Source organism: Acanthopagrus latus, chromosome 2 (genome assembly GCF_904848185.1).
Source record: "Acanthopagrus latus isolate v.2019 chromosome 2, fAcaLat1.1, whole genome shotgun sequence".
In the NCBI taxonomy this organism is placed as follows: domain Eukaryota; kingdom Metazoa; phylum Chordata; class Actinopteri; order Spariformes; family Sparidae; genus Acanthopagrus; species Acanthopagrus latus.
In genome coordinates this window covers 8,245,109-8,266,234 of record NC_051040.1, presented here as the reverse complement: position 1 = coordinate 8,266,234, position 21,126 = coordinate 8,245,109, and the positions used below count along the sequence as shown (strand labels likewise).

The following is a 21,126-nucleotide window of genomic DNA, read 5'->3' as shown; positions in this document are numbered from 1 at the left end:
AGAGCCATGCAACAGATGTCACATTGACCATTAAAACCACAGAGTAGACAGGATTCAAGAACAAAACATCTGATACAAGTAGAATATATGAAACGCATGTGAAGAGTTTAGATTGCCGTCTTGCAACCCCAGCAGCTTGCTAGCTTAGCTTAGCTTAGCATAAAGACTAGAAAACAAGAAATCATCTATCCTCGCTCTGCCCTTTTGTTGTTTGTACACTTTGGATCTTGCACACATCAAGAAACAAGATAGTCTGTTCGATGGTGAACTTTAGAGGCGCTGGAGCCAGATTGTGTTACTTTTGGACGGACTAACTGTTTCTAGATTTAAACTAAGCTAAGCTAACGAGCTACTGGCTTCATATTTGTAGACACACTTGAGTGGTTTCAATCTTCTCATCTGACTCTCGGTAACAAAGCCAGCAAGATATTTCTCCTGTTATATTTTCTTGGGGCGGCTGTGGTTCATGAGGTCGAGGGGGTCTTCCAGTAATTTGATGGTCGCTGGTTTGATTCCCCAGCTCCTCTGACTGCATGTCAACGTATCACTTTGCAAGATAATGAACCCTTAATCGCAAGTCTGGCACCTTGCATGGTGTGCATGAAAGGGTGAATGTGACAAAGCGCTGAGGATGGTCTGCAGACTGGAAAAACCCACAATTTTTCCAGAATATCAAGCTATTATTTCAATACATTTCATCTCATAATATCTCAAAAGTCCTTGCCAAAGAGGTAAGGCTTAATTTTACATTAAAAGATGCGTTCCAAGGCAGCCTTCACCAAAAAAAAGAGAGATTGTTTCACATTAAAACCTCCTTTACCTTTATTCCTATTTGTTTTCCAGACCAGGGGAGTGAGCGAGTGGCCTTTCCAACCAGACTCTTTGTCCGTGCAGACCACACATGTCTACTCAAACGTGAGCGGTATTAGATTGTACTTCCAGATATGGAAGCCCAGATGGAGGTGCGTGCTGATGGTACTGATACATCGACTTCTTTTATTTTTTAATTTCTCTTTGTACATGACTGCCAGCGGCATCACAGGCCAATACCGGTTTGTGACTCAGATCGATAGTGGCTTATCCATCAAGTTTTGTGTCAGCGTGGAATCAGTGTGTGTGACAAACTGCCAGAGGGTTTGGTGATAATTCAGCTGTAAATGAGTAACAGCAGGACGAGATGGTGCAGACGATCGGTGATTTTCCTCCCCTGTAGAAAGTGATGATAAGGTTCCACTGAGTTAAGTAGGTTACCACACAACCTTTTTCCTGGTGCTTTCCTGCACACACACATTATTACTGGCTGATCACCAACTACCTTTTTTTTTTTTCCAGCTGAATTTCCGCACGCGTGTCCGTGGAGAGGCCGATAAAGAGAAAGCCAGCAAGGTGAAAGGGATGCCAGTGGTACATCTGTGAAACCTATGAGTACCTTGTCTGTGAAACGTTAACAATTCATTGTCAGAAAAATACATTAGCTCGCAGACAGTACAGGGCACAGCCGGAAAAGACCGAAGGTTTTCCAGACTACGCTCCACCTCCGCCTACCCGGAGGGAATAACCACTTCAGGTAATTTAATTAGCTGGAAAAATTACCACCAGCTCCATCTTCATGTGATTACACCAGGTTTTAAGAGATAAACTTGACTCTGTGTCAAGTGTTTGCCCTTGAAATCAAATGTTGCGTGTAATTTTCGGTAAGAGACTGAACTGTGTTTTACCTTCCGGAGATATGATCATCTCACATAATCTTGCAATCGATCGCGCCAGAGGAACTCCTCTCATCTGTGTGGTTCAGAAGCTGATAACTGTGGACACCAATTTGCTTCCTTTCATCTGTTTTATTAAACAAAATGACTTAACAAGGAACCAAGATACAATACTTGGCTTGATTAACACTTTTCTTCAAAGCCTTTGAAGAACTTTCAACTGGATGTTGATGCGAAATCTGCATGAAATAAGTTCTTTTATAAGGGGTTAAAGGAAAAGTTCACCCAAAAATGGAAATTCAGTCACTATCTCCTCACCGTCATGCTGATCAGAAGTCAAGTGAAGTTTTGTAGTCCACAAAACATTTCTGGAGCTTCACCTTCTTAAAGTACGGAGATCTTAATTTGATTTGAAAGGATGTTCATAAAAGTCTTTTTTAAACTGAAATCTTCACTCTTCACTCAATCTTGAAAGCATAAGTGTCAACATGACCTGAAATGGGTGCACAGGTTCAACCGCACATCAATCATCAAATTTAATTTGAAATCAATTTGAAGGAAAAAGCAACCAAAAACAACGTAAAACGGCTCCATACAGCTCATCCAGCATACTCCAAGTCTCCCCCTGATGCCCAGAGATCCCAAATTGATTTGAAAAGAAGTTCCTTTTACCTTCAGAGGGCAAACAAGGTAAGCTTGTTCACCCACTTCAATCAGGGTGCAAACTAATGCTTGTAGCTTTGCAGCTGTAGTGAACATTGTGTCTTAAAAAGCAGGTAAACAATGTCTTATCTAATCAATTTGAAATCTCTTGACTTCCACAGATTTGGATTATGTTTGATGAGTTCTAAAGAAAAAAATATGTGGTTGTTTCAAAGTTTCAAAACAAGTCTGTTGAGTAAATGATCCTGACCAGACAAAAGAGGGACCCTAAATGTTGCTCGTGCTCCTTCCTCTGCTCTTACATAAATTATTCAGGGGTCCAACTCCTGAATTTAAAGTGTATTTAAGGTTCTTGGCCTCAAATGCAAAGAAAGAAACGACAAGGCTTTAAAGTTCGGATGGATGAACAAGCCTTTTTCAGGTATGTTTGTATAGTGCTGATAGTAGTGAGTATGCGTGAAGCTGAGAGTGAAAGAGGATGACACGACTAATTTTCTTTGTTGTAAAACCCACTTTGTCTCGGTGCCAGTTTCATACCAGATGATTCAAGAAGCCGTTACAAACCACACTCAGTCAGAGTGTGATGTTGCTTCAATGCACGCGTCCGGTCAATTCATTCACTGTCATCCTCACTGTGGTCTCTGGTGACTAAATGCTGAAGTTGATCCACTATAACAGGAAATAAAAGATGGCAAACTCACACAGGCGGTGCTGCTGAGCCCCTGCGCTGCACGTCTTTACCTTTTCTCACCCACATTTTTTTCTGTTGCAGTTTTTTTTTCTTGCCGGGTGAGAAGTAGTGCTCAGCAAATAAATCTGACTGCTGGGAAAAACAAAAAACACACAGTCTCAAAGTGAATTAGCGGAGCATAATGCCATGAAACAATACCCAGAAGTGAGTGATTTCCCAAACTGCAGTGTGTGAGCAGGAGCTGCCGCTGCCTCTCAGACAGGGCTGGCACGGAGTGCCCCAGCAGGGACGGAACGGTATGAATGATGTATGGCTTTACCATTTCCCCAAGGCAACCCTGCTATATGCAGTGACTTAGCTACTGAGCAGATGCATAGCACGCGGGCAACTTGGAGAAGAAAAAAAAAACCATGTAAATCTGCAGACGCTCTGAAGAGTTATTGTTTCAGAGAGCGGACGAGAGAAGCGTTTTTTTTTTTTTTATGCGCTGTATGAGTGGCAGCAAACAGGCACACACAAAGGTACATGCACCCACGTCAGTGTCAGCTGTAGAGGGTGTGCACCTCTAACCATAAACCACAGAAAACACACACACACACTTTAAATATCCTTAAGCCTTACATACAGCCAGTCCACCTCCTTTTTCACTCAGTGACACCATGATGGGATGCTCATGGCTGTTGATTTTGGGTCTGGTCCTAAATGTTGCTCACTGCTTGGAAATTCTGGGTAAGTCTGCAGGGTTACAATCCGTCTGTGACTGTCAGCTGTTTATGGGCTTCTTTTACTGGCCCCTGAGGTCTTGTTTAACCTGTGGCATTCACACTAAACAGTGTTGCTATGGTTTTTCTTACTGATTAGTCCAATTATAAATGCACACGGGCAATAAAGCAGCGTGCTGGATGCATCTCCAGAGCACTAATAATAACTATTTGTGCAATATGTTGCTGATGACATGTTGGTGTTGTCACTCTGGCAGCTCATTATTATTGATCAGCGGTGCCACCTGAAGCCACGTCTAGTTTCTTTACAGCCCTTTAAAGTTAATATACGAGGGTCGTTAAGGGGTTTTTCTGTGTGTAAGGGGAAAACCCTCTGCAGGCTGCACTTATTTAAAGATCCTACTGTTCTGTTAGAAGTCTTCGTTTCTGTGGAGTCACTAGGACTTCCAGCCACAGATGAAAGATTAAACGTGTGAAAAGAGCTGTTTTTTTCGAAAGTCTTATTTGTTCACCACATCCCCAGTCTGCTGGAAAGGAAGAGTTGCTGTGATGTGCCACGGGTGGATGGTTGCAGTTTGGTGAGGAGAAGCAGCCCCCGGGGCTCAGGAAATATGATGCAGTGCATGAATACCTGATTTCTTTCTCAGTTATTACTTAGTTTGTGTCCTTAAGGTGTGCCTTTTTTATGCTTGGCTGACATTTATTTTGGCAATAACCTGCAAGGGCAAATGAATTATGAACCCACGAGGCATAATTGAACCCGTACAGCATATTTATTTCCCTCCCTCTGTGTCCTTTCCTCTTTAAAGGATTGGAGGCTCTCCACATTGTTTCCATTTGCCGTGATGTATAGTAAGACCAACAGCATTTCAGCTTTAATGCTGTTTGATGCAAACAGCTCTGAGTGCAGCAGCTGGCTGCAGGTTCAATGTGTTTCCATGAAGCAGTGCAGCAGTTTGTTGTCACCGTTTCACTCATCTGAAGCTGAATAGGAAGTATTGGATTCAGTAGAACAAACTGTGTCCTCGAGTGCACTTTGATAAAGTCAGCGGAGGGAGCAGCATGAAAAGGACTTGGTATGCATTGGAGTCTGCACACTGTCCTCTCTGCTGGTGCTAAAACCTGTCAGGCTCTATTAAATGTCCCTTCCTCTGAAACCTCCCCTAATCATGGCTGATTTCTCAGTGTGGAGGGAAGAGGTCGTCGGCGTCTGGGTATGGATCAGGGCGTAACTTTTGGACTGTTTTCATTCCATTAACATAATGGAGTCTTCTATTAAATGTACACTGAGGGGAACAGGACACATTTGTCAAGTGTCATTGTGTGCAGAAATTCCCGTTTTCAGCTCGCTGAGTTTTATTACAGCGTCTGTCCATCTTTAACTTTTACTTTCATAACTTTATTTGTGTTGCAACTCTGTTTTTTTACCCATTCATGGTCCCCAGAGGATGAATCCTCATGACTATGACGAATCACCTTGTGCCTCCAGCAGGTCAAAATTCTTCCTTATTCAGTGAAATATCTCAAATTCTGCTGTGCGGTTTGGTCCACAATGTTATACAGATATTCATGTTCCCCAGAGGAAGGATCCTTACGATTTTTGTGCTCCTCCTTACGATTTTGGCTTCTCCTCAGACTTAGTTCAGATATTCATGTTCCCCCCTTTTCCTTAAATACAGAACTTAAGTCGATATGGCAAAGGCAAAATTGGATACGACCAAATACAACAAAACTTTACAACAGAACTTTGTGTTTACTGCTAATCAGCGAAAGCTAGCCTACTACTATGCTTAACTAAACAATGGTAAACTTTACTGGTTAACAACACCATGTTAGCATTGTCACTGTGAGCGTGTTAGGATGCTGACATTAAGCGTAAAGCAAGGCTAACATGGCCATAGACTTTTACTGTGTGTTCACATGAATGCAAAGCAACTTTTCATCCTTAGATTGACAGAATCCGATGTTACTGCGGGTGTTTATTTTTCCAGATGGTCTGGCTCTGCACTGGTGAACTTTTACAAGCACCATACCTGCAAAAATAAGACAAAAATGGAACCCTCAAAATACCCACAAGGGTGAAGTGCACCCCTTCTGCATACTGGTGCTGATTGCACTTAACGAAATTGTTGTAAAATGCAGACATTAGACACAAAATTGCAAAAAAATAAATAAAAATCTCATTCACAAACCACACGCAGTACAAGTGAAAATGATCAGCATCTTCACAGACTTGGTAGTAACTTTATCAGGGGTGTCACCACGGGGTCAGTTCATGGTGCTGTCAGCAGCCGCAGCTCTTTGTGAATTCAGCCCTCAGTCTTGTTTCTATCGATCCATCATTGGCACGTTCTAATTATGATAAAATGACTGAGAACCTTTTAACCACTGACCCAGTTAGTCTGCCTCATCCATCACAGTTTCACTTAACTAGTGGGAGACAATAGGATGTGTGAAAAGCCCTTTCATAGGCACAACAGTGGACATCTATCAGCCAGCTGTCCGTCCTCTCAGGGAGAGGAACAATCTCATTCTCCCCCTCAAGACGCTTCTGATTTGCTTGTGTTTGCAATTTTTCAGACTGCTCAGGTGAATTTATGACCTCTTATTGTCATTGAACATTGTGTTGCTCCGTGTTTTTCAGGTGCGGGTGAAACGATGCTTGAGGTCCAACAAAACATCACAGCGGTCCTGGGAGAGGACGCCTATCTGAGCTGCCGATACCTGGGCAGCGGTGAGGTCGAGAGCGCCCTGTGGAAACGCCAGCATAACTCTAAATTTAAAACACGACTGGCGGGGTATCGATTTGGCAAACCATTTAGCCATGTAGAAGGTTTTTCAGAGCCAGTCTCTGCCACCAACCTCACAGTTAAGATGAACGTGTCCAGTGTGCAAGATGAGGGAGAGTACGAATGTGAGGTTGTAACAGATGCCGCAGATTATACTGAGCTTGTATTCCTCACTGTAGTAGGTAAGACAAGCCAACAATGCACCTCTCTGATTTTCATGCAGCTTTGACCCGAGACACGCCTACATCACATTTACCTGTTCATCCATCCACAGCTCGGCCTGATGTCCACGTCCTGGTGAGCTCAGAGATCATAAACGGCTCTCACTACCAGTCGGTGTCGTGCTCCGCTGTCTGCGGCAGGCCTCCGCCACAGATCAGCTGGCTGGTCAACGACCTTCCTCCCCCAGATCCCCCTTTTACTGTGAACGTGACTGAAACCGCTCACCCGAACGGCACCTCCACCCTGAGCAGCAACCTCCGCTTCCCCACCCACCTCCAGGACGAGGACAGCGTGACCTGTGTGGTCCAACACCCAACCTTCCCAAACCCCAAACACACCACAGTGAGGGTGGAAACCTACAGTAAGCTCACGCTCACAGCTGAGCGTCAGTGTTGTGTTTGTGCCGGGAGGTGACATATTGTGTTGCATCACCGGGCAGAGCTCTGTAATCACGCATCATGACTCAGCATCTCGCAACACAATGAGTCTCTCCAGCTGATTTTTCACGCCGGCCGTTCCTTTTCACTCTGCTCCGCAAACACAGTGACGGACCATAAATCACATTGCACAGTGCAATGCATTCATGTAGGAAAGCAGTCGTTCACTGGTGTTGAGCAGATGGAGCACCGTAATGCAGCGGCAACCCATTAACTGATTATCACACCACAATGCGGGAGGCAATGTTAATGACTATCGTATGTATTTCTCCAGTACAATATCCATGAAAAAAACCTTTTCAAATTGTACAGCTTTTAACTTTATTCAAGTATTCATGATTCGGAGCACAGGATCAGTGAATCTTGAGTGAGACGGGGTTTGAAATTCAGCACACTCACTGTATTTAGTTCTCAGGTAAACATACAGTATTAAAGCATCTTAACAATGGATCAGATGACTACGTGTAACATAAAAAAGTAGGTCAGGCATTGTGATGAGTCATGACCTGACTGTGCAGTTTCACTCAGCTCCTCTGAGCATTTTCGCGCCTCTTTCAGGCCTCCACCTTTCCGTTTTGCTTCGCTCTCACCAGCACTTCTTTTTTCTGCAAAAAACAAAAATCAATAGAGCTGACTACGACCTGGTGAGAATTCAGCAGCTGTAGAGCCAATTATTTCTTTCAACAGTTGCTGAAGAACAAAAAAAAGAGCTAAAAGAGAGTGAAGATTGGACTTTGGGCCCTGACACAATGGGCCGTTGGTGATCGTCCGTGGCTCTAGTTGTTGCAGTGTGTCCCGCTTCACTCTGATTGGAAGCTCAACTCAGCAAATCAGTGCACAAGAAGAGAAACAGAAAAAGAATCTCCTTTGAGCCTGTTGCTTGTAGTATGAGTGATTTTCTGCAGTTTCATCCTGTTCTTCTCTGCAGCCTTGTCACCAGCACCATTTGCAACTTTCTATCAGACACATTCTTGATTAGAAGTGACACAAACAACAGTTTATGTCTCTACAGAACTGAGTCCTGCGGTTTAATACTGACTACCGCTTCCTGCTGGTGTGGGGAGGTATTTCCTCTCAGACAGGTTGCCGTCAGCTGTTTACGGTGTGTTCAAGTGCAATATTTTTGGCCGAGGCGTGCGATGTGAGGTGACGCCACAGTTAGCCTTCGTTGCCACCAGTCCTCTGATGTTGATTTGGTGTCTCTCGGCCCTCACATTTACTAGATGTCCACATACACACTAATGTTGTTCCGTAACTTATGAAAAGTTAAATATACATCAGTGTTGTGCCCACAAATTGTTTCTGCTGCCCCCAAGTGGCCAAAGAAATTAGTTAACGTTAGCTTTGAAATGAGAATTTATTACGCGAATACACTGATTTGTTTGCATAATTCATTCCCATCAAGCAAACAGATCTCGAAGTCAAACATGACACGTAAAAAAAAAAGCCAAAAGAAAAACAGGCTGACATAAAAACAGATGGTGAAAAAGAAACAAAGAAACCCCACACAACTTTTGTTTTGTATCCTCAGACACACATGTGGGCTCTGGTTCTCATAGTACATGCGCTGCCTCTAGCACGCATAAGAAATTTGATTTGATTTAAAATGTAATTTGTACCTGCACTTGCAGAGAATCCAGGTCCCTGCGCGGACAAAAGTGAATTTTCATACTGCAGCCCGCACGGTTATGATCCCCTTAGCATCAGCCAGAACAGCCAGCTCATTTGTCCGTGGTACATTCACACCTCATTGAAGAACTGCAGCTTAGGTAATTTTCTAACTGCAGTTAAATCCACACATAAATGTAGGTGTTAACAGATGGAATTTTTTAAAGCCAAAGTGCTTTAACTCACTTTCATCGTACGAGCTCTTCCCCATCAGCGGAGCTATAACGAGGTGTTAGCTCACCTCTCTTACTCATTAGGGATGGCTGGCTATTGTATGACACCACAACTTTTATGTATTTGATAATAGACTCTGATCTCTGCTGATTCCCCTGTATTAAAGCCTGCGGTTCTCTCAGCTTTGGTTGGACAGCAGCTGGGCCAGACATCTGCTCTCAGCTGCAGTCCGGCCAACAGATGGGACAGGTGATAAGCTGGAGTCAGCACTCTCCAAAAGCCCAAGCAGCAGAAGACCCTTACGGCCTGTGTTTAGCTAACATTCAGCTCATCCGGCCTCGGCTTCCTATTCAACAAAAACACCCTGAGCCTCTGTCTGACAATCTGACTTTTTAATTTGCTGGAAAAAACATTAAAGCTTGTGAAAGAATAACTCTTCTCGCCTTTCTTCCTGCTCGGCAGCGAGGCCAAATGTGACCATTAAAGCAGAGATGATACAAGACGGAGGAAGTGAGTTCTGGGTGGTCTCTTGCGTTTCATCTGGGGGGAGACCCGAGACTGACATCTCCTTGGCTTTGGACGCCGATGAAGAGCTGCAGAGACTGAACAGCACAGACTCCGACACGCAAACAAGCTCAGTCCTCCTCCCCGTCGCAGCGTACGAGGGCCACAATGTCACCTGTGTGTTTCACCACCCCAAATTTACACGCAAAGTCTCCCGAGTCATCACACTGCCGTCTTTTTGTGAGTATTATCGCACTTGAAACACTCTGCCGATGCTCATGAGGCAGGAGTTACAGAATTTGAGACGTGACTTTCTGTTCTGCAGATATCTCAGGAGTTCAGCTGCTGAATTCAGAGCTGGGAAGCGACAGCGATGACGTCCAAGAGCCCGAATCTGTAGAGCTGCTGGAAGGACAGAGCGACACCTCCATCAGCCTGCAGGTCACCGGGAATGTGCCACGTGTCAATGTCACGTGCAAAAGGTGAGACATATTTGGTGTTAAAGGGGAATTTCACACATTTTACTCTGCAGAAACAGTTTCTTTGATCTAGATGAGCTTTAAAGGCCTCACATGTAACATTTTCAGCATGAAAACATCTCCAAAGTCTAGACCTTTGTTATATATTTTGTCCGGTTGATTACTCACATTATCCCACATTTTTCCTCCAAAAACATTTTAAAAACAAGTGACATTAGTTTACCTTTTTTTTTTTTTACTCGTGCACACGTAGACTGAAACGACCTACAAATCACGTGGAGGATGTGGTGTCACGTTCTGTGGCACCAAACCACAAGTGGCAGACAGCAGGAACCAGATTTAGACGTGTTTCCTGATTGAAAAAACAAATTTATTCAGCATTCAACTGCCATATTTTGATCATGGTAAACTGAAGCATTTGTCTCTCGTTTGTGTGTGTGCATTTCCCTCTAGAGATGATGGGCCCTTGCCTGAGGGTGTGGAGCTGGTAGACAGCAGCCTCAGGGTTCAGGGTGCTGTGGGGAATCATCACGCCGGGCTGTACGAGTGTTTCTTCTCCTATCACCATCTTCAAGCGGCGCTGAAGTTTAACATCACCGTTAAACCTCGTGTTGTACAGCCTGGTAGGTGGGACTCTTCCTTAAAACACTTTGATGAATACATTACCTGCGATGTCTGACTATAAAATATTGATGTGGACCGTCTCCCCTCCGCCGCCCTTCCTCGCAGTTCCTCCGACCATAGAAGTTGATTTGCAGACCGAGGATGGACGCAGGGTGATTGAGTGCTCAGCCGCCGATGCTGTTCCTGCAGCCAACATCTCCTGGCTTCTACCGGAGGGTGTGTCTGGAGTCTCTTGGTTCAATTTCACTTCTTATAATGGAAGCCACTCTGTCAGGGGAGTTTTACTCCTCCCTGCCTGCTCGCCTTGGGAGCTCACTGCAGAGTGTGTGATAAATCATCCTGCGTTTGAGGAGCCGCAGAACAGAAGTATAACACTCCCTCCTTGCGGTATGTTCAACAAATCAGGGAGATGTTTAATATTGCCTGAGTGGCGGACGTATTTGACCATAGATTTTATCTTGTTCTGGAAAGAGACCCCTCACTTCCCGTGGTTTCACTTCTCTTTCCCACGCAGCTCGCCCAAACATCACCATCAGCTCCCACACTGAGTGGAGAGACGGTCATGAGTTCACAAATGTGGACTGCTCTGTGGACAGCGTCGCCCCTGCAGCAACCATAACCTGGCATGTTGGAGACGGTGACAGCAGCATCACCGGGCTGTCAGAGACTGAAGTTCAGGCTGGTGGTTTGGCATCAGCCCATAGCTCCGTGCACTTCCAGTCTTCTTTGTATTCTGGTCAGAATTTGACCTGCACGGTGGAGCATCCGAGCCTGGAGGCGCCGGAAAAAAGAACAGCGCGCATTCTTGCTCACAGTACGTTGTTTCACTCTTTGAGATATTCCTCTCCGTGACACACTCGCACAGCTGCTCATCCTCTTCCCGTCACCCATTGTTTTTCTTTTTCAGGAGCCCATCTGCTGAGCGTGTCTTTGCAGAGACAGCGTGATTCTTCCCTCTGGCTGGCAGTGTGCGACTGCAGAGGGGAGGGTGTCGGGACCAACCTCACCTGGGTTCTTCCCGAAAACGCACAAAGCCAAACATCCCTGCAGTCAGAGTATGAAGGCCAAATCCAGAAAGCCAGGCTGACTTATCAGTTTAGTCTGGCCCATCACGAGGGGCAGAACCTGACCTGTGTGTATCATTACGAGCACGGCAGCACAGAGGAAACGGTTCACGTCCCCAAATACTGTGAGTTCAACTGGCAACAACAAGAAACACTTGCATGCTCATGTAGAAATTCATACAAATGATACGAGTTTCACCTTCTCTCTGCAGACATCTCTTCTGTGAAAGTCCTCAACCACACCACTCCTCTGCAAAGCCGCTACGGTGGTGAGGCCGCCACACGCAGACTGTCTCTCCAGGAAAATCATCACCAACAGAGAGTGCTGCTCCGAGTCAAGGGCAACGTGCCAGAGTACAACCTTAACTGTCGAAGGTGGCGTATCTTTTATCATCTACCTCCTAAATATCAGGAGGAAAGCACCTGTACACACAAAAGTCAATGTTCTCCCCATTAAAATTAGTGACTACGCTGAGAGTTAAGATTTACTTGCTGGATTGTTTCCATGACATTCATTAGAGGCTGCATCCAAAGATTATTTCCACTGTTGATTGATGTGTTTATTATTTTCCAGACTAATATATTGGTTGTTTGTTCCATCAGAGCCATTTTTTGCCTCCATCAGACATATTCTTGATTGGTGATAGCTATTTTAGCAAGAGGGATGTAATAAAAACAAATATTTCATCATAAGAACAGCACATCCACTGCCCAGAGCTTTCTAATTTCCCTTTTTGAGTGATGATTATACTACCTGACTGTCACCACCTTGTAGTGAAGAGAGTGTTTTCCTGTCACGCAGCCACAGAAAGTACAAGGTAGTTAGATGTCGGCTGCAGTCTTCGCTGTTTGTTCAGGTGCAGCCACAGGCTCTGTAAGGCGACACAACAGTCGGCCTCCATTGCTGCAATTTCTTTGATGTCGGTTTGGCCTGTCTGGGCCCTAAAATGTAAGAAAGTAATGCAAAAAAAAATTGATCAGTGTTTTCAAAAGGCCAAAATGACATTGTCAAATGTTTCGATTCGTCCTCAACTCAAAGCTTTTCAGTTTCTACAGATATACAGTTAATTTGGACTTTTCTTCTCTTGAAAAATGACTCAAACCGATCGATTTTTATAAAAAGGGTTGGTGCTTAATAAAGACAGCTAAACAATGAATCATGCAGGTTTAGATATCATCCAGCTTCATTTTGACGCTCAAGTGCTGTTTGGAGATATTCGGTATTTTCCTTTTTGACAACAATCCCATGAAAGACCAAATAAACTCATCCTACTGTGGCGCCTAAGCCTTGATAAACCTTTCGTGCCATCAGTCCGACTATTCAAACATGGGCACAGTAGTTTATTTTGAGTCAGTCTCATGCTCACATCCTGCTGCCATAAATACACTAGAGCACCAAATGTGTTCTAATCCACAGCTGAAAATAGCCTCCGACTAATGCACATTTATTCCATTTGCAAAGAACAACAGTGCCAAGCCTTTTAAAAACAAATTAAACTTTATATATGTGGTGCAACTGTGAAGTTTCATGTCTTTAGAGGGCAGATTGGCTTGGAAATGAGCAGCACGGATGAGGGAGGGAGGCCAGAGGCGAAGGAAACGGTTGGTTTTAGTCGATAAGAAGAATATATAATTATGTCTGTAGTTAAAGGTCACTTGTGTTTCAGGAGCGATGGCTCGTCCGTTCAAATGGACAGAGACGCAATGGTCTTCCGGTCGGATCTCACAGAGCAGGATGAAGGCCTGTACACCTGCCGGGCGTCCTTCTATCACCACACGGCCTGGGTCAACATTCATGTGGAGGTCATGAGCGAGGACAGAGTGTTTGGTGAGTATGTGACTGATGCTGTACTTTCCATCTACATGCACAGAGCAGAGTGACCTGTTTACTCAACAGATTGTGATCATATCACCATGCTGAGGTATGTTTTCAGACTTAAATCTGCTATTTGTGGCTTTGACAACTGTGTGTGTGTGTGTGTGTGTGTTTCAGCACTGGTGACTATCATCTGCATCTCTTCGGCCTCAGCTATCACCATCATCGCCGCCGTCGCTCTCTGGGTGTACTGGTGAGTTTAAATGCCTCCACAGGTGACAGGCTGCAGCTCGGCAGGTGATGTGTTGACGGGCAAATGAGGGCAAAGCTGCGGGTGCCATGAAGTACAAGACAAACAGGAAGCACAGATTGTTAACCCAACTCACCAAAACCCCAGTATCGTGCAGCTACAACCCTAACCCTCACAAACAGGAAGCGGTGTGACTGAAGCAGACAGGTGCCTGCATCACCGCAGACAGGTAGAAAATGTTCCTTCCATCAGCGAGAACAACAGATTTATATCCAGTTTCCTGCTCTGACTTTGAGCAGTGTTACTTCTGGCTCTTTCTGCAGCCCGACTGCTGTTAGTTGGCTCATTATCGTCAGCGCCACATCGCAGAAAGGTTCAAAAAGTCCACATCTTCGGAAGTTATTAGTATAATGAAATTCGAGCTGCCATTCATCAATGAGGAAAAGCCACAATCCATCTCATAATCTCATTGCTGCTGGAAAAAATCAGTGAGTCACTCGTCTTTTACGACTGATGTGGGATCTGTCACGATCCTGAAGCTGTTTATGGTTTCTGCCTGCAGAAGTTTGCACATTTCCACGTCGGCTGCCAAATCTAACTTTTCTCTCAGGAATGTTAGTCGGGATCAGATCAGGTCTCACTGTGAATAAAGCTGCACTGTGCAGCTCTTTCAATGGGCCCTTCTCGCTGGTCAGAACATTTGGTCAAGGTGCCATTGGTTGATAGAGTCCCGGTCCCATTATCCCTTGCTCCGGTGGGAGGGTCCTGTCAGGCTAATTTGGGAAGGTCAGTCACACAGCGTACACAAGAAAACATGACTCCCCGGGAGGAAAGCTATTTTGGGACTAACGCCAGACCCTACCCCCCCTCACCCTCACCCTCACCCTCACCCTGCCCTCCGGTGCCGCATGGGGACACTTGGGGACGGCAGCAGATCTTCATTGAGTTGATGTCGCCGGGGTCATAATGGACAAAGTGAGCTGCTGCTCATGACACCAGAGATCAATGAGGACGACTCGGGTCGCCACTCGTCTCCATTGATATTCCCTTCACAGTCTCACCTGCAACCTGCACACTTGAACTGACTCAGGGTGTCAGACTGAGTCACAGTGCCATCTAGTGGTGGTCTTTAGCACAACAAGTTCATAAAATAATCAAGGGTTCACATGGTTAAAGGGTTATTCCACCATGTTTGAAGTGTGTGTGTAAGAAAAACTTTATCCAGATTTTGTGTTTGTTTTTTTTTCTAAACACAGCATAGTATCTTTACTTCTGATAAAGTGCCAAACCCTGGAGGAAGGTTATCAGATTACATTCAACTTCCTCTGCAGCCACAAATACACTACAAATATATTACTTTTTTCACATAGGCAGCGGTTCTCCCCAAGACCTGTAAATAACGTGTGAAATTAGTAGTTACCCTTTAATACAATCATCTTTTTGTTTTGTCTTACAGCAAAGCAAGTGGCAGAAAACAATATAAGGTGAGAGTAAAATTAGTAATTTCATTTTTCCTTTTGATACCTGATAATAAATCCCATTTTTCATTGTAAATCATCTTGTTTGTGAAAATTTCCAGGAGCAGGAGGCTCTCTCAGCTTTGACAACTCTGATGCAAGATCCCGGCTCTCCGGAGGTGAAGAAGCCACCGGCGACAGGAGAAGGCAGTAAGGAGTACGCTCACCTGGTCAGCTACTCCATCGTCATCGACGTCAAGAGTACAGTGTGAAGACGGAGATAAAAGGTGCTTGCAGGGCATTGGAGGTCACATTCAGCTTTAAAATTGCGCATAAAATGTGAAAGCTTACTCAAACTGCAGCGCTGTATTTTTTTTTTACATGAGGTCAGCATTAGATGTGAGAAGTAAGTTCATGTACTGTAGTATCGGTTCTTTGTACTATGTTTGCTCTGGATTTGCATTAATGTTTTTAAATACTTTTGCACTTTTTCATCTTACTTGAATTTTGTACTGTGAACAATGTATTTTCTGGTATTTCTCAATAAAATCAATTGATTTCATTCTTCCCCAGTCCACTGTTTTGTTTAATTTCTCACCATATGACTACAGCTACAACAAACTCAGCAGAGATGACTGACAGACTTGGCTGTGACTTTTAGCTACTCACCATCTGTCCTTGTGATGTCTTTGTTCGACTAAATCAGTGCTGGACCATCTGCTGTGACAACAGGAGTAACTCTGTAATTCAATTCTCACACAGTACATGATGGTCCAGACTTGTATTCAGCTCATCGCTCCACATTATGCTGCAGTGTTGTTGCTCCCCCTTGTGGCAAAGGATAAAACACACAAGGGGATGAATCAGGACCGTTCACACTGATTCCTTCTGAGATCTGTTGAACCTCAACTTAACAATATCTTGAAATATTCATGAAATAACAAGACAGATTCATATTAAAAATGTGTATTTTTGTTTTTAACTTTTTCAGGAGAATCTTTACATGTATATAACTTGTTCTCTTATTTAAAAAAAAAAATAAGAAAAAACACTAAATTGTTGATCTGTGTAGGTTTTCATCCTCACAGGGTTATTTCACTGATCATCTTCATCCAGAGACAATGGAAGGAAATCTGCATGTACTTGTATATCTATAGAAAACATGTACAAATAAAGCAGGAAATTCTGCTCACTCTGTGATAAAGTATAGGCTTCAAAATGCAGCAAACACGATACATTTACATAAAATGTACAACTGCTGTTTTGAAAAAACAGTCGATCCAAGCTGGAGAACGTCTCAAACCCCGAAGTCTTCATCACATGACTTCATCGTTTCTTGTAGACACACGGCTTCAGCTGGAGTCCAAATGTCTTTATATTTTCTGGAGCGTTTCCCATCTTCACTAATTCAAAGGAGTAGAAATGAGTGTTCTCTGCATCCTGAAGAGAAACAAAAATAAAAAAATCATCCTTTACATACGATCAGTCACTCAACAGATGTGTTTTGTACAGGTTCACTTTAGTAACTTCACTACTGGCCATCACGTGGCTAAACTCTTTTCACACTGAACTGTTTTAATAATATTCATCTACCTTCTACCAAATTTCTCTGCAAATCTACAGGTAGAACCCCATAAGTTAAGGATACTGAAGATGTAGCAGGTAAGTATAAAGCTACCTATTATATAAGTGGTTCTGTGCAGAGATTGGTTTTATGTAGGAACATGGTTATTAGATTCATTTGTTAAAGTGTAAGTACAAGCATAAACCAGAACAACAGTACTGGATTCAGTGGTAGGCTGATGAGATTTGTAACATCAGAAATGTGGACTTTCATCAAGAACACCTCGACTAGTTTTGGCAAAAACAAAGAAGAAGAATAGGGAAATGAAATTAGATAACAATATTTGTGGTAATGAAAACCTCACAAATTCAAATGTGCGAGCATTTCAGACATTTGTCACATTCTCAGACTGTTTTAAGGACCTTCAGACATCCTGTTTGCAGACAACAACAGACCAGTTCACTGAATTTATTTATTTTTTTTTCCACCTGAGGTTTTCCTGCCCACAGCACCACAGCCACACACCATCAATTATAGAAGACACAGCTGCCAGCTACCAGCTCCCTCTGTGAGCACACTGACTTCTTAAAAAGCTAAAAGAACAAGGTGTGATACCTGCACTGACAAAAAAAAAATTCTCGTGTACATTTTTTGAACAGCTGAACACAAAGATGTTAAATGTAGATCTTTAACAAGCACCATTTCCTTCGTCTTCATCAGGTTCTCACAACTGGAGTATGAGCGCTCACATCTTCATTTCAACAACAGCTGCATGCTCTGACTATTCTAATATTTATGAAGGGAAATTAGACAAGTAAGACAGCGTTTCCCTGTCTCTGTCAACATGCTCACTGATCTCAACTTGTTTGTTTCCTCACCTTGGACACAATCTTAAATCCTAGATTTGCCAGTCCGGTCATGAAGCTCCGAACATTCTCGAACCTGCTCGCCACTTCTGCTATTTTAAGGACACCCCTGTAACAATAGTGCAGAACAGTTACACAGACATATTTATGAAAAACAACAGTTGCAATGCCGTTATCGAATCAATTTAAAATGTTTTACCCCATCTTTAGGACCCGATTGGCCTCAGCTAGAAAATCTGCCAGGTTGGTTCCCATGAGAGAGAGGCAGAACACGGCGATGTCCACCGTGGCATCCCGGAGCGGCACCTGCACACAGAGAAGGTGTGTTTTATATTCTAACAGCAATCGCACAGACTGTACGTGAATTATCATGCAGAGGAGATACACACTCACGTTGGCCATGTCGCAGACCGTCACAAGCTTGCAGGTTGCTGCCAGGTCGAAGCTGTGCACTTTGTTCTTCACGCTGCGCGCTATCTTACAGTCGCCACAGCCGAAGTCTGCGACCACCAGAGAGGCGGGCCTGGAATGAAGGATACAAAGTGTGTTTAGAATTCAAAACTGAAAGGAGGAGCTCCCCCTTTAAATGAAATCTACGCAGAACTGTTGCTTCTCATCTTCAGTGCCCACATTTCAGTCGCCTTACATGCAGAATTTTACAGTATCTCACTTTGTTTGGATGTATGCGATGATCTGATCCACTGGGTTGGCGGGCCACCTCTGAACCTGCGCTGTGTATCCTCGGTGGTAGACCCAGAAGGCGTCTGGGTCCTGCTTGAACATGCGCTTGGCCTCGCCGCTGGACGTGCTGTACAGAACCTCGTTGATGTAGCGGAAACGGGCCGACTCCAGACGCTGCTCCATGCGGAACCTGAGGGAGGCAGAGCGGTCCAGTTTCACCTCTTCTTCTTCTTCTTCTTCTGGTGCCGCCGGCTCCTCTTTCGTCTCTGCGGGACTCTCCTTTCGGTCCATTTCCAGCCTGTGGAGCATTTTCCGCAGCTTCTGCTTTTTCAGGCTCTGTTCTTTGCTCAGCTCAGGTTTAAGTTGTTTCATGGGAAGCTGGTGCTGATCATCCGTGATCTTCACTTCAGGTTCCACTGCTGCCTGTCTGGATCCATCAACAGGAGATTCAGTAGCAACTGTTTCAACTTCTTTCGTGTTTTTCTCCTTTTGAATTTGCTTTTCTTCTTTGGGTGTCTGTGTTCCTGCTGGACAGGATATGTCAGTGTCTACTACAGTCTTTTTCCTTTTCTGCAGTTGCTTTTCCTTTCTCTTTCCTGGTGTCTGACGGACTTTTTCACCCGTGTTGTTGCTATTTGACTCTGTTTTGACTTCTTCCTTTGGCTCATGTTTCTCTACAGATTTGCCTTTATTTACTTCCTCCTCAGGCGTGTCCTGTCTGTATTTATTTTTACATTTCCTCTTGTTCTTCATTTTGTTTTTCCACTGTTGTCTGTTCAGTTTGTGTGTGTTGACTGGTTTGTTTGCCTCCACCTTTGCAGATTTTGTGACATCTTTGTCTTTCGTCTCGCTCACAGATGTGGATTTTACCTTCGAATCCCCTTAAGGAAGAAAGACACATTTTTTTATATTATATCACATCTCTATTGTTTGGACATCAACATTGTTCTGTTTCTGGATCCATCAAATACTTATCAAATTTATGAAATATAAAGCTTTAACCGGTTAATAACTCACCAAATTTGTTGTCTTGTTTCCTCTTTTTTGCTTCAGGTTTCTCCCCAGTTAAACTCTGATCTACGTCACCATTCTCCTGCTGCTCTCCCGTCGTCTCCGCTTGTTTTCTCCTTTTCCTTCTCTTCTTCTTCCTCTTACTGGGCGGCGGAGCCACTTCAGTCTCACTGTCACTGTCCTGCTGATGGTCGTCACTCTTCCAGTCTGGTACTGATCCCAGCGTCTGCAGGGTCCGCAGCAGGCTCTTCTTTCCAACAGCCTTGGACTGAGCAGGGGATAAATTCAGATGATATAATTAGTGTTTAAACCAAAATGTGCAGCCTTGGCAATTATAAATGTATCAAAACAACAGCGATGAGACAGCGTCACTTCTTGCAGTGTTATTGTGGAAAATATCTTTTTTGGCACAAAATAAATAAATAAATAAAAAAAAAAAAGAAGTTTCACTAACAGTAGTATAACATTTATTATGATTTTGCCAGATCTGCTTAGGAATGGAACATTTATATAGCACCAGTTTGGAGTCACATGAAATGGCATCTATTGAGAAAAACGCTGAATTTAGATTAAAATATTGATATAAAATAGAAGCATCAGTAAGATCCATTACAAAGAGGTGTATCCTATCTGGCCTGGGTAGTGATACGATTCGGCTTTGGTTCAGAGTCACTGGGTCACATGATGTGGAAGCCATTGAAAGAAATGCTGAATTGTAAATGTGGAGAGGTAAAGGTATATAGCATGGAAATACTAAAGTACAAGCAAGTACCTCGAAATTGCACGTTTGCACAGTGACTGAGTAAACATACTAAATTACTTTCCACAACTGAATAAAGCCATGTAGTACACACCATTAAAGGACGGTATGGAAACAGTGTCTGTGCCTCTCTTGCAGCAGGTAACTAAACTGAAGGTATTTCTCACCTTGACATTAGCGCTGCTGTTATTCTTCTGAGTATTCTTCAGGACAGCTTTGCTCAGAGCCTGAGCGTCTTCTTCGTCACTCCAGTCTTCATCCTCATTAAACATGCTGACTGTAAGAAACAAACACACACCTGTAAACCACTGCTGGAGATCCAGAGGACCACCCTGCTACTGTCACTTCTCTACTCCTTCACCAAGCTAACTCTGCTAACTCACTCACCTGTTCGTCTCCGAGGCGCCGAAACAAACTGCTTCACTTCACCGACTGCGTGTTTTATTGTTTGTTCAATAATGTTTTCTTTAACGAACAGATAGCGACTGTTAACATCTGCAGAAATGTCTTGTCAAGAGCAAAAGCCACGTTGGTTCTGCTCATGTGCGCGAAGGAAGCAAAACAGAATTACAGGCGCACGTGGATGACGACAGCACACCAGAGGATTATGGGACAGGAAGTTTTTAGCAATTATGTTGATTTAAAAATTTTTAATCAACTTTTACTGTCTTTGAATTTCATACTTTATTTAATTGAACAAATAAAAACATTGCTAAAAATATAAAAGATATCGAATATTTGAAAAAAAGAAAAGAATCAGCAGATGAATCCTTAATGTAAATAACTAATAACTGTATTCCTACACAGAATAGCTCAAATAATAAGCTTTAACTCAATCAGCATCAACAAAACTGTTTATGCACCTGTGCAAGTGTAATAATAATCTAATGACAAAACAGTATGACATTCACTGGGGCATTGTTTCTGCACAAGTTTTACTTTTGAAATTTTTACTACATTTTCATGATTATACTCACA

At 43.6% G+C, this 21,126-nt stretch overlaps 2 protein-coding genes across 3 annotated transcripts; one reads left to right on the top strand and one right to left on the bottom strand.

The window, feature by feature from the left end:
- The first annotated feature begins 1,377 nt into the window (after positions 1-1,377).
- Positions 1,378-15,833, top strand: si:ch211-149e23.4. The gene is made up of 15 exons (XM_037073383.1): positions 1,378-1,386; positions 1,476-1,567; positions 6,427-6,753; positions 6,846-7,154; positions 9,535-9,816; positions 9,902-10,058; positions 10,509-10,678; positions 10,785-11,066; positions 11,194-11,493; positions 11,587-11,868; positions 11,956-12,118; positions 13,411-13,571; positions 13,737-13,812; positions 15,266-15,293; positions 15,389-15,833. The coding sequence occupies exons 3-15, from the start codon at positions 6,441-6,443 to the stop codon at positions 15,536-15,538; spliced, it is 2,673 nt and encodes an 890-aa protein (XP_036929278.1). The 5' UTR covers positions 1,378-1,386; positions 1,476-1,567; positions 6,427-6,440; the 3' UTR covers positions 15,539-15,833.
- Positions 15,834-16,216: 383 nt separating this feature from the next.
- On the bottom strand, positions 16,217-20,736 carry rrp8 (ribosomal RNA processing 8). Of its 2 annotated transcripts, none has more exons than XM_037073393.1 (8): positions 20,536-20,736; positions 20,316-20,425; positions 19,395-19,656; positions 18,367-19,258; positions 18,090-18,219; positions 17,896-18,002; positions 17,709-17,805; positions 16,217-16,706 (listed from the first exon to the last, which is right to left on the bottom strand). In XM_037073393.1, exons 2-8 carry the CDS (start codon positions 20,418-20,420, stop codon positions 16,593-16,595), a joined length of 1,707 nt encoding a protein of 568 aa, XP_036929288.1. In that variant the 5' UTR covers positions 20,421-20,425; positions 20,536-20,736; the 3' UTR covers positions 16,217-16,592. The 2 variants fall into 2 exon arrangements, with proteins under 2 accessions (XP_036929288.1, XP_036929295.1); XM_037073400.1 differs by having other exon boundaries at positions 19,395-19,650.
- Between the last annotated feature and the right edge of the window lie 390 nt (positions 20,737-21,126).